Genomic DNA, 13,448 nt, shown 5'->3' with positions numbered 1-13,448 from the left:
CCCATCGAGTCTGCACCAACCACAATCCCACCCAGCCCCTATCCCACGTATTTACCCTGCTAGTCCCCCTGACACGAAGTGACAATTTAGCATGGTCAATCAACCTAACCGAACATCTTTGGACTGAGAGAGGAAATCGGAGCACTCGGAGGAAACCCATGCAGACACGGGGAGAACGTGCAAACTCCACACAGATAGTGACCCGAGCCAGGAGTCAAATCCAGGAACCCGCACACTGTGAGGCAACAGTGCTAACCACTGTGCCACGTGCCGCCCGAATTTCTATTGCTTTATCAACCATCAGATTTGTAACCTCTTTAAATAATGGAATAATTTGGTCAAATCGCTTCTCGGCCTTTTGGCTAAGATCAAGTGTAGTATGGTCGGCAGCCCATGGTCGGCCGCACTTGGTTGAGGTCATTGGGTTACACTGAAGCTTCATATGTTTCATATGAAGCAATTTTTTAAAGCGGCATCTCGGCCTTTTGGCTAAGATGCAAATGAGCTCAAGTCTTGGAGGAGGAACCTCCCCCTTCTCCAATCAGCTTGGCTCATGTAGATCAGGCCCAGGACAGGGTGGTTTGGTCGCTCGCCCTGTCTTGTCAGCCTAGATCTGAAATGTCTCAACTTGTTGAGACTCTGAATTGGATTTGATTTGATTGAATTGGAAAAGTATAAATAAATTAAAAAAATTTGGTCAAATATGCTAGATCTACCTAATTGACCCATGTCCTTTCAGGTCACCCCTCATAGGCTATAGAATCATAGAATGATTATAGTACAGGAGAGACACCAATCGGTCCCTCCTGTCCATGTCAGTTCTCTGCAAGAGCAACTGAGCTAGTCCCTGGCATTTCCCCATAGCCCTGTAAATTTTCTCTATTCTGTATTTTATTCAATTTTCTTTTGAAAGCCATGATCGAATTGAATTATCCTCCCCCACACACTCATGCAGTACACTCCAAATTTTAAATGTTCACTACATAAAAAGCATTTCTTCATGTCACCTTTGGCTCTTTGTCGTACATTTGGAGCATTGAAGAGTCCCAGGCCCATCTCCACCTTAAATTGGTGCCTCCTGGTTATCAACTCTTCTGCCAATGGGAACATTTTCTTCCCATTCACTTTGTTCACCTTTATAAAATATTTTCTTAACCTTCTGTTTTCTAAAGAGAAGAACCCCAGATTCCCTAACCAATCGATGTAACTGAAGTCCCTTATCCTTGGAACCATCCTTGTAAATCCTTTCCACACTCTCTCTAATAGTATCTAAAGTATCTTGCCTAGAATTGGGCAGAATATTCCAAATGAGGCTGAACCAGTGTTTTATGAAAGTCCACCATAACTTCCTTGTTTTTATACCATATATTTCTATCTATAACGGCTGGGATCCTTTATACATTTTGTTACGACTGGGTGAGGAGGGATGATCTGACTTTTTTTTTCAACTCGGTTGATCGCAACAAACCTTTTTCGGACTGAGTGTATTTATGTTTAACAAGGAGCCAATTGAAATAAGAATGTTACAAGTGAGTTCTTGGCTTGTTCATGAGGCATAGCTTGTGGAAATTTGTGGCTGGTAAGTTAAGTGATAGAATCCTGGCAGTGCAGATTATTAATCACTGGGGAGTCCCAAATTATAATTTCCTCCAGTCTGAAAAACAATTATTCACCATTATTCTTTCTTTATTGTCACTCAATCAACTTTCCTCACCAAATACTCTAAATTTCCCCACAGATCTCTAATTTGAAGATTCATTGTTTGCTTTTGGAGGCTTCCAATTCACTGTCTCTTTTACACTGTTCACTCAACTGAGACATTGCAGCCCTTCCATAATATCAAAATTATACTTACTCGTTCTATGAAACACTGTAAGAACCATTTTGTGGTGTATATCCCTGTAGACATTTGCTCTTTGTCCTGTAATGCAAAATCACAAATACAATTTCAGAAACTAGTAGATCTCTCAAGATATTCTTCATTGTTGGGACAATCAGAAAACTCAGACAGTTTCTGACAAAAATAAATTCTTCAGTTCTGGAGAAAATACAAAAAAAACAATAAAATTTTAAATGGCCTTTTCTAATCTTTGAAATGAAAACATCACTCTGGAGAATGGCCTACATAGATCCGTAGTGGTAACATGTCACCCACTGATAAATGTAGCATATGCCATAAATCATTTCACCAAGTACCTATTGTTATAAAATCTTGTTTTATACCAAAAATGACTTTAATTACTGAGTGGTCTGAACCCACAGTATAAGTTTTTAAAAGATTGACAATCGCATTTTAGGTAACCTAAACAGTGTTTTTTTATGACAGAACATTTACATAGCTTTGTAATTTGGGAATCATGCTGTCTGGAAGTAACCCACCAGAACATTCAGCTTAGATAAAAGCAAAATCCTGCGTATGCTGGAATCTGAAACAAAAACAGAAAATATTGGAAAATCTCAGCGGGTCTGACAGCATCTTTGGAGAGAGAATAAAGCCAACGTTTTGAGTCAGGATGGCTCTTCGACTTGAAACGTTGGCTCTATTCTCTCTCCACAGATGCTGTCAGACTTGCTGAGATTTTCCAACATTTTCTGTTTTTGTTTCAATCAGCTTAAGTGAGTGTGAATGATCCATCCCTGAACTATTCACAGACATCTATACATAATCTATTCAGGTGAACGTGGACCGAGCTGTTAAAACTCAATCACTTCGGACAATGGACAGAATACGAGAAGGTAACAGTGAACATGTGGAGATACAAATTAGGAGCATGAGTAGGCTATTTGACCTCATGAGCCTGCTCTGGCATTCAATAAGATCATGGCTGATCCAGCTGTGGCCTCAATGCAACATTTCGCTTATCTCTGATAATCTTTGACTCCCTTGTTAGTCAAGAATCTATCTATCTCTGCCTTAAAAATATTCAATGACCCCACCTCCACTGCTCTCCAGGGAAGAGAATTCCAAAGACTCATGTCACTTTGAGAAAAAAAGTTCTCATCTCTGTCTTAAATGGGAAATATCTTACTGCTAAACTGTTAAACTGTGTCCCTTAGTTCTAGTGTCTCCCACAAGGCAAAACATTCTTTCAGTATCCACCCTGTCAACCCCCTAGCATCTCATATGCTTTAATAAGACCTCTCATTCTTCTAAACTTTAATGGATAGAGGCTCAGCCTGTCTTGTCTTACCTCATAAGATAAACACCCCCCTCCCCTGCTCCTCAATACCGGGTATCAGTCAAGTGAACCTTCTATGAACTGCTTCTAGCTCATTAATATCCTTTCTTAAATAAGGAGACTGAAACTATACACAGTACTCTTGATGTGGTCTCATGAACACCCTGTACAACTGAAGCAAAACATCCCTACTTTTATATTCCATTCCCTTTGCAATAAACAACAACATTTCATTTGCCTTCCTCGTCACTTGCTGCATACTAACTTTTTTTGATTCATGTACCAGGGCATCCAGAACTCTCATAGAATCATAGAAACCCTACAGTGCAGAAGGAGGCCATTCGGCCCATCGAGTCTGCACCGACCACAATCCCACCCAGGCCTGACCCCCACATATTTTACCCGCTAATCCCAGGACTCTAAGGGGCAATTTTTTTAACCTGGCCAATCAACCTAACCCGCACATCTTTGGGCAATTTTTTTAACCTGGCCAATCAACCTAACCCGCACATCTTTGGGCAATTTTTTTAACCTGGCCAATCAACCTAACCCGCACATCTTTTATATTCTCTGTATGAGAATATAACTTGTGGCTCCTCTTTCTTTCCAGCCGTTCTGCAAATGTGTCCTGACTGTATCTGATCAGCCAAGCACTATAGGCACATCTTCAACATAAACCAACAACTGCTGACTTCAGAGGAAAACATAGAAATTGTCGTCAAGACTTTAAAATATTGCTGTGCAGAATCTGGAAAACTCACCGAACATGGCCTGAAACCATTCAATGCATCAACCTAGGGGATCCGTATATGAGTGACTTCCTTTTAGACACTCTTAAACACTTAACTTGCCCTTCTTCCTTGTAACCTACTTCTGTGTGTGCGTGAGTATCTCAGATGTCCTTTTGAGTTGGAGCATTTAAAATTATGTTTTAAACTATTGTCTATCAAAGACAATAATAAGCACTATGGCCAAAACTTTCCAGCTGTTCACACTGGCAGGATCTTACAGTCCTGCCGACGACACATCCCTGCCGCGGGTTTCCCAGGTAAAGGATGAATCCAATAGGAAACACCATTGACAACGATGGGACCAGAAGATTTTGCCGCTGGACAATGGCAGGCTGCCTCCATGAAACATGCAGCAGGTTGTGCGGAAAGTCCCACCCTATTATTTCCTTTAAGAGACATAGTCGTTGGTCATACAGTAAAGAGGCCCTTCGGCCCATCAAGTCTGCACTGACAAAACTACACTAAACCAATACTAATTCCACTTTCTAGCACTTGGCCCATAGCTTTGAATGTTATGACATTTCCTAGGCAGTGCATTCCAGACTCCCACTAACATCTGAGTGAAACAGCTGTTTCCTATCCACACCCCTCATAATCTTAAACTTCATTCAGGTCCCTTTCAGCCTTCTCTGCTCTAAAGAAAACAACCCTAGCCTATCCAGCCTCTCTTCATACCTCAAATGCTCCATCCCAGGCAACATCCTGGTGAATCTCCTCTGCACCTTCTCCAGTGTAATCACATAATGAGAATACCAGATGGTATTCCATCTGTGGCCGAACCAAAGTTTTGTACAGCTCCAATAAAACCTCTCAGCTCTTATAATCTATTCTGCTGATAAAGACAAGTGTCCCTTATGCCTACTGGATCACAACACCTCACTGTGTGAAAATTTATATTCCTCATTTCCCCTCTGGGACAAGCACTCCAGATCCCTCTGTGCTTCCTAGTGTTCTGCCATTCATCGAGTATTCCATGGTCTGTTGCTCCTTCCAAAGTGCATCACCACAGATTTTTCAAGGTTAAGTTCCTTCTGCCACTGATCAGCCCATTTGACCAGCCTGTCGATATCTTGTTTCAACCCAAGACCGCCTTACTCACTATTAACTACCCTGCCAATCTTCATATCATATGCAAACCCACTTATCATCTATATCGCCTATATATATATATTTTAAAACTTACAAGAAAACCGGTGTGTCTTTTACAATCATAACACACTACACTGGCAAGCAAATTCTTTAAAAACAACTGTTGTGATCAACAGAGACAGAAAGAGGAGGGAGGCCTTTTACCATTTCCTACCACGCAGTACCAATGTCATGAAGGAGTCATTTCAATAACTTGACTTATAAAATTAAATGCATTACCTTTGAACAACTTGAATTTATGTGTAATTTTTCTTTTTCAAAAACGTAAGTTTTGAATTGAAATTAATAAGAGCACAAATACGAATCGAATCCAACTTGCAAGGAAACATCAAAACATTAAAGGCACAGAAGCTAGTGATCACAGTACTCGACTGGTAACCATGAGATTGTTGGGCAGCAGAAGAAGAAATTTGCACAGTGCGGCACTAGGCAGATGCACTTCAAGTATCCATGAACAGTGCCAGAGGCCGCTAGATGCAAGGCTCATGCAGCGTTCTTCAATATCAAACCGCTAGAAACAAATCTGTGCAAATGTATTTCTCCCCTTGTAAATTCAACACAATTCAAATTGCAAAATTGAATGCAATAAAATTAAATTAATTGTGGACTACAAATAACCATAAAAGTTGCCAGATTGTTGTAAAAACCAAACAGGCTTACTAATACACTTCAGATAAGGGAACCTGTCACTGTACTTGATCTAGATAGACTACATGTAACTTTAGTTCCACACTATTAGCATGACTAAAATCCCTCATTATTCCCGTTTCAGTGTTGCCCATATCTCAGGATTTTTAAAAAATGATTTAACATTGTAATATCATCTACTCTTATTCGGGTGGGGGGGGGTGAGGTCAAGAAGTCACACAGCTCTTCTGAGCCTATGAGACAAATATAAATGCCTGAATGTCATTGAGTTGGCAATATGTAATATCTAAAGAATCAAGCCAACAGTCTATTTTTACTCTAGCCCTCCAGCTGACCTATGACTTCTCTGTTATCAAGTTTCAGAATAGCAACCAAATACTTTCATATATATGTTTGCACCCTATCCTTTACAAATGGCACTCTACAGCTTAGTGAAGTACAGTTGGCAGCCTTCTACTTATCTAACACTAAATATAAAAAGAATAAAATATAAATTGCATACAAAACACTACAGGAGTTCCTCAGGGTAGGATACTAGGCCCAACTATTATCAGCTGCTTCATCAATGATTTTTCCTCCATCATAAGATTAGAAGTAGGTAATTGCACAATATTCGGTACTATTCGAATCACCTCTGATATGGAAACAGTCTGTGTCCATAAGCAGCAAGACCTGGACAACATTCGGGCTGGACCCGAGAAGTGGCAAGTAACATTTGCGCCACACAGTTACGCCAGGCAATAACCATCTCCAAAAAGAGTTAATCTAATTATCTCCCCATGACATTCAATGGCACTACCATTGCTGAATCTCCTACTAACAATGTTTGGGGTTGCCATTTACCAGAAACTAAACTGGATCAGCCACATAAATACTGTGGCTGCAAGAGCAGGTCAGATACTGGGAATTCTGCAGCAAGTAACGAACTACCTTATTCCCCAAACCCTGTCCACCATCTGCAAGGCACAAGTTGTGGTGAAATACTCTCCACTTGCTTGGATGAGTGTAGCTCCAACAACATTCAAGAGCTTGACGATCCAAGACAAAGTAGCCTGTTTTAGGGATCCCATCCACCTCCTTAAACATTCACTCCCTCCACCACTGACACATAGTAGCAGTGGCATGTACCATCTATAAGAAGCTCTGCTGCGATTCAGCAAGGCTCCTTTGGCAGCATGTTCCAAACCCATGGTTTCCACCACCTAGAAAGGCAAGAGCAGCAGATGCGTGGGAATACCACCACTTGCAAGTTCCCTTCAAAGCCACACACCATCCTGACTTGGAATTAAATCACCGATCCTTCACTGTCATTGGTTCAAAATCCTGAAACTCCCTTTCTAACAGTACTGTTGGGGTACTACATCACATGGACTGCAGCGGTTCAAGAAGTCAACTCAGCGCTTTCTTCTCCAGGACATTTAGGGATGGGCGACATATGCTTGACCTAGCTAGTGACAACCACAGCCCTTGAAAGAATCAACAATAAAAACAACCAGTCATTAAGGTCATTGGCTTTTAATGCTAGCCTTTTAATCTCGGACCCATAGAATGTCAGCTTGGAACTCAGCAGTTCTGGTTTATCGGAAATAATGTAAAATTTACAAAATACCCTCCTTCAGCAATCTCATGCCAATCATATTATTATTTTCAAAATGTGTTTTGTGCTTTAACGTTGTAAAAGTTCAAAGGATCATGTTATTACGCAAGAGAAAGAAACAGAAATAATTTAATGCAAATAGGTGTAAATTATTATGGCAGTCGTACCTTTGGCCACTAAATGGAAGCAAAGATGCAGGGGAGGGTTTTAAGACCTTTTGTCCGGAAGAAGTAATAACGCCAAGGATTGGTGGGTAATAATTTTGTAGTCCTTTCCCGCTGATGATGTTGTCAATCCTATCTTCCCCAAGTTTCACTTTTAGTGGCCAAAGAGCCTGTCTGAGTCAGGTGGCAGTCTTTTGACATACACAGGACACCGACAGCCAATTTAAGACCAAGTGGAATGCATGCAGTCCATACTCTGCCCAACATCAGCTGGCATCCAGCTGAACAGAAGCCCAGATGGCAAGTTTTAAATTATTTTTGTGAGGTTGGAAGGAGAGTTCCAAGAGGTTATTAAAGGATTAGCTGTCTTTGATGTGGGGTTATGAATACAAATGTTTATTTTTTATAGCAGATTAAGTACTTGAGGGGATTTAAATGTAATGAATGGGCTTTCGTGAATGAGAGTTTTTCATATAGTGGTGTGTACAATAGATTTTTAGAACTTTACTTTATTTCATTAATGTATGGCCCCTGAGGCCTGTCAATGGCAGAGATAGAGTGAGTTGGCATAATCGGTGCAAGTGAAGGGTGAAGGGCATAGCTGGTATGTGTTGGCACTAGGTGGGCATGGGGCTATGAGGGCCATAGGGATGTGTGTGGGCCCTTAAGTTAGCATGAGTCAGCATAGGGGATATAAGGGGTCATGGAGGTGTGTCGGGGTCATGGGTTGGCATATATGGGCATGGAGAGTGGGTGGGGTGTGAGGGGAGTGAAGGCTGATGCCTATAGGGCCTTATGTTAAACAGAACAATTGGAACCAAGGTGGGCCTTTTAACCAGCCTGCCTCAGCATCTGGCAGATCTGTGACCACCTCCCATCTGTAACTGGGGTGGCAGCCCTCCCCCTCTGACATGATCCCAACCAAACGTTTGGGAGTTAAGATTTTGTCCTTAGTTTCCAAACTTGAGGTCGCCCTATCTCCCATCAGTTGTCATTAAATTTTTCAGCATAACAATGTCCCACATCTGATCTCTGGACCTTTTTCTAACACAGATACTGCCATCCATTTTCTCCCCTTTCCCCTGTGCATGTTAACTTAGGGCGGAATTCTCCCAAAAACATTACTGTGTCATCTTTGGCGGGAAAAGCGGTGAGAATTCCACTGGGTGGGTTGGTGCGATCCAGATCTCAATTCATTCCCACTTAGTAATTTTTATGGACCTTGGGGAAATTTGCACGCAATTCTCCCAGACTTCAACAATTTTTGGGAGGTTGGGGTGATTCGCACTGAGAGAGGCATGTGCAGGAATGCAAAATGGCACCGAGACCGACTCCTTAAAGTAAATTGAAGGTCCCCCTCTGCCCCACCACGGACATCACGACCCCTGCAGACATGGAGAACACCTCGACTCTAGAGAAGTAGCCTCCCTCTCATCACTAAATTTCTGGATCGCCCCCCCCCATAACACACAGGCATCAGCATGACCCGACTCCCCAATCCACCCTTGTTAGCATAAGGGCAGCAGAACATGGCCCATAGCTTCTTGGCTCCTCAGCATTGTATTTCCAAGGGGGTGGGTACCCAAAAGAAAACACTGGGGAATCCCCCTTGGAAGTTCCCAGGTAAGGGTTTATGTGGCAATTGTCCAGAAACGCTAACTTCCCCTGGACAATTGTGCTGCACTGGGAACTTTGGATGGTTTTGCTAGTGTTATGCTAATAGTTAACTCACTTCTAACTTCACCGCAACAATTTAAAGCACCCAGACCAGTCCCCACATGGGCCACCCTCCACACTCTGGACCTGCCAGTAGATTACCATTTTCCAACGATAGTTGGAAGTTATACTATTCGTCATTTACATAATACATGGTGATTTCATCCTTAAGCAAGTGGCAGACTTCTGTATGCACACCAACAACACAGAACTCTATGGGACAAACTTTCAACTTTGGTGAAGATAGAACACTGATGGTCAACACTTTTACATACTGCTCCATTTTAAAATGAAAAGAAAAACTTAATGTGGTGTACAATAGCGCATTTTTAAAAAAGTCAAAGAGAGAGAGGGAGATGGTGGAGTAGTGGTATTATCACTGGACAAGTAATTCAGAAGATCCAGGGTAATGATCTGGCAACCTGGGTTTGAATCCCACCATGGCAGATGGTGAAATTAAATTCAATAAAAAACCTGGAATTAAATTTCATTGTTGACTGTCGTAAAATCTCATCTGGTTCACTAATATCCTTTAGGGAAGGAAATCTACCATCCTTACCTGGTCTGGCCTACATGTGATTCCAGACCCACAGCAATGTGGTTGACTCTTAACTGCCCTCAGGGATGGGCATTAAATGCTGGCCCAGCCAGTGACGCCCACATCCCATGAACGAATAAAGAAACAAAAATCATATTTGGCTCACATCAGCACTCATGTACCAGTTCTGAATTCAATGTGACTTTGGATATGGGTGGTGTGCTCACACATGCATAAGATCACCAATCCCCCGACTTCCACATTTAAGCTCTTTGGATTGCTTATTTTTTTGTGCGTGTGGTACTTCACATAAATTAAGAGTCATTTTCCAGGAGTATAAAATAAAGCCGTGTAAAGCAGTAATAATGCACACTAATCTTTACAGGTTTCCACTCTGCCTCACAGTTAAGTGGTGGCATCTATAATGAATAAGGTGTCATCTTTCACATAAGCATGTTTTGGAGAATCAAGTTTGGACAATGGGAAAAACATAGGGCAGCCACTGGCAAAATTAATCTCATTCACAGGCCTTTGAAATGAGAAGGAATTAACATCTGGATGAAAGGCATCAATTAAATGTTCCCAGTTGTTCTGGTCCAGAAGCACGAAGGTGACCTTTTGCTTAAATGGCCAATGTAGCAAACCATCATATTTGCCCCTCATAACAACAAAGGACAAAGAGATACGCGTTCCTCACCCTGTTCCATCTCTATTTAAATAAATTCTTAAATACACCTTATACCCATATTTGGTGGTGTAGAATGCACGAGAAGAAAGGTTTGTTACTCGTCCTGCAACCCACTTGGGAGAGGTAAGTTGTCAATTTCAATTTGTTAATTGCTCAATTATATCTGTACCCAAACCTGATTAGGCCCTCCTTAGTACAGGTGGGTAAAAATTCTCCCAACCAAAGTTCCAGGGAAATCAATAGGGGAGGCTGGAACCCAATATATCCAGGTGCCAGCTAAACTTCTTGCACTTCAATCCTACTAGACCTACGATGACATTGGGCAGATAAGGCAGTGAGTTTTCAGTTCCTAAATCTTTTGGCAATGCCTTAAGAATCTATCAAAACAACAGTAAAAGTGTAACAAACAAAATAAAACAACAAAATGGCACAGGCCATTTAAAAGTCTAAAGAAATTTGAACTCCTTACCATATGTTTCTTCAGCTTTGGCATGAGTTTACTTAAAATCTGATCATGGTGCGCCTGGAACCTTTGGAGCTTTGGAAATCCAGGAATAAAAAATCCTGAAAAGAAAATAATGAAGTTATGCAACAAATGTGTGTGAAAGCATAACATCAGCAAGATTGTAAGTATAATGAAACAAGTTGATGCTTTGCTGCAGATGATAGTGCAGAAACTGGACCTCATTGCACCCATTTTAGACCACACTGCCCTCTTGCCAGTCTTGACCACAACACCCAACCTGACTGTTCTACTGTCCCCTTGCTACTTACTTGAGAGCCACTGCAAGTGGCCTGAAATTGATTCTTTGGAATGGGTGAATTACCCGTAGAGGTGCTACAAGTGCTGGCAGCTTGTTCACATTATCTACAGGAGTCCCCAAGGTCCTATTCGGGCAGGCTTTGGGCCTCCTGGTTTGAATGCAGAGTCTCAACCAAATGTATTTTTACCTCAATGTGTTCTATTTTTACATGCATATTCCTGCTGTAAAAATGGTCAACCCATGCTTTTAAACTGAACTCAGTCCCAGGAAAAATTTCTAACAGTTGGCGAGTAATCATAAATGAACTTTCACTGTCCCATGAGGAGCAAATAATTTGATGCAACAAGTTCAACTTCCATTGGTTGCCCTTAGGCTGTATTACATTGATGTAGAATATTTGAGAATGTGAGAAGTATCGGGGATAACGAAATGAACATAAACTTGACTATTTCTGAAAGCAACATTCCTCTGGACAGTTACCCTTCTACAAAATATTCAACAGAAAACTACAAATTTGAAACATTTTCAAATGAAAAGCACAAGTTATGCAAATGGACACAGTCCAGCATGTAAACAATACATTTCAAAACAAATTATTTGGCTTTGAGAGAGGCCACATCTCACATGGAAAATTGGGAGGGGGAAGAGACATGTATCCTATATCGGTAAATCATTAAAGAAAAGTTTATTTATTTATTAGTCACAAGTAGGGCTTACATTAACACTGCAATGAAGTTACTGTGAAATTCCCCCAGTCGCCACACTCCGGCGCCTATTCGGGTCAATGCACATAACCAGCATGTCTTTCAGACTGTGGGAGGAAATCAGAGGAACTGGAGGAAACCCATGCAGACACAGGGAGAACATGCAAACTCCACACAGACAGTCACCCAAGCTGGGAATTGAACCCGGGTCCCTGGTGCTGTGAGGCAGCAGTGCTAACCACTATGCCACCATCAACATAATGCTTTCTCTAAGATGGGAGGCGGGGAAGGAGGAAGGGGAACTGACTTTTTTTGTTGGTGCAGAAACATTTGAATGTTTAGAAAGGAAAAGTATAGCATAATGGACTAGTTAGTCTGCATAATGTCAGCCTTGTTCTAAGTTTTAGTTTCTATACAGTCATTGTAATAACTGGTTGCAGGTGTCCTTATGGTCTAACAATAATGCATTGTAAGTTCATTCTGAATAATATTTGTATGTTGTATGTATTTTGGCAATAAACTTTCAAAATTATCAATTTATTTGCAACAATTACTCAGATGATGAGACTGTCCTAAAATATTAAAAGTTCTGAGACATTGAAGAAATTAATTCAATAGTTTAAAACATGAAATAGATCTTGGAAAAAATAATTCTTATTATCCAAAGAATGTCACAATTGTGCCCGGGTACAAGTTGAGATGAATGATAGAGTTATTATTGCCAAAGATTGCATTTGGGGCAGAAAGGAGTCATTTAACGATTTCAGTACCACTCCTATTGACTGGAGATTATTGTGATTGTTGATGAACATTTGCTAAACACTAAGTTAAGCGAAATACTGCGGATGCTGGAATCTGAGACAAGAACAGAGAATGCTGGATAAACTCAGCAGGTCTGGCAGCCTCTGTAGGAAGAGAAAACAGAGTTAACATTTCAAATCCGACTGGCTCTTCATCAGAACTAAAGAGAGGGAGAAATATATTGCATATTAAACTGCAGTTGTATGCGATTGCAACAAGATATAACAACCTTAAGAACAAAAGGCAGATGGCCTGGTGTAGGAGAAACATTAGTTTGACTTAGCCTGAAATAGTGCGTCCATTGTTGGCGCCACTCTTTAGGAAGGATGAGAAAAGGTGCAGAAATTATTTATGAGAATTTCGGAGATGAGGGACCTCATGGATACACTAGAGAAGCTGGGTTTGCTCTTCTTGCAGGAGAAATCTGAGAGAAAACTTGATAGTGTTCAAAATTGTGAGAGGTCTAGTCAGAGTAGATAGAAAGAAAGTCTTCTCACTGGTGTAAGGGTCAAGAACCCGAGAATGCAGATTTAAAACAAATGGCAAAAGAAAAAAAGAAGCCATTAGAAAAAAAATTATACGTAGTGTGTTTCTGGGAGACACCTTCCTACTTCAAGTGAAGGCAAGTGTCCAGGTGAGGGCAGCAGAGCGGTGAAGGTGATTGGCGGTTGGAGGTAATATTTGCATAGGTGCAGTCACTGCGACTAGA

At 41.2% G+C, this 13,448-nt stretch overlaps 1 protein-coding gene and 1 pseudogene across 3 annotated transcripts in view; one reads left to right on the top strand and one right to left on the bottom strand.

Moving 5' to 3' along the window:
• LOC144498875 (uncharacterized) overlaps positions 1-13,448 on the bottom strand; it is a 256,941-nt gene that overhangs the window by 70,850 nt on the left and 172,643 nt on the right. For all 3 annotated transcript variants that reach the window (XM_078220688.1, XM_078220690.1, XM_078220689.1), the window contains exons 11-12: positions 10,940-11,034; positions 1,856-1,921 (exon numbers count right to left, since the gene is read on the bottom strand). In XM_078220688.1, coding sequence (XP_078076814.1) covers positions 1,856-1,921; positions 10,940-11,034 — 161 coding nt within the window. The remainder of the gene's footprint in view (positions 1-1,855; positions 1,922-10,939; positions 11,035-13,448) is intronic.
• On the top strand, positions 343-562 carry LOC144499317 (U2 spliceosomal RNA; annotated as a pseudogene).

Source organism: Mustelus asterias, chromosome 9 (assembly GCF_964213995.1).
Source record: "Mustelus asterias chromosome 9, sMusAst1.hap1.1, whole genome shotgun sequence".
Taxonomy (NCBI): domain Eukaryota; kingdom Metazoa; phylum Chordata; class Chondrichthyes; order Carcharhiniformes; family Triakidae; genus Mustelus; species Mustelus asterias.
Note: the sequence above shows the minus strand (reverse complement) of the source record. Positions and strands in the feature narration are given on the sequence as shown.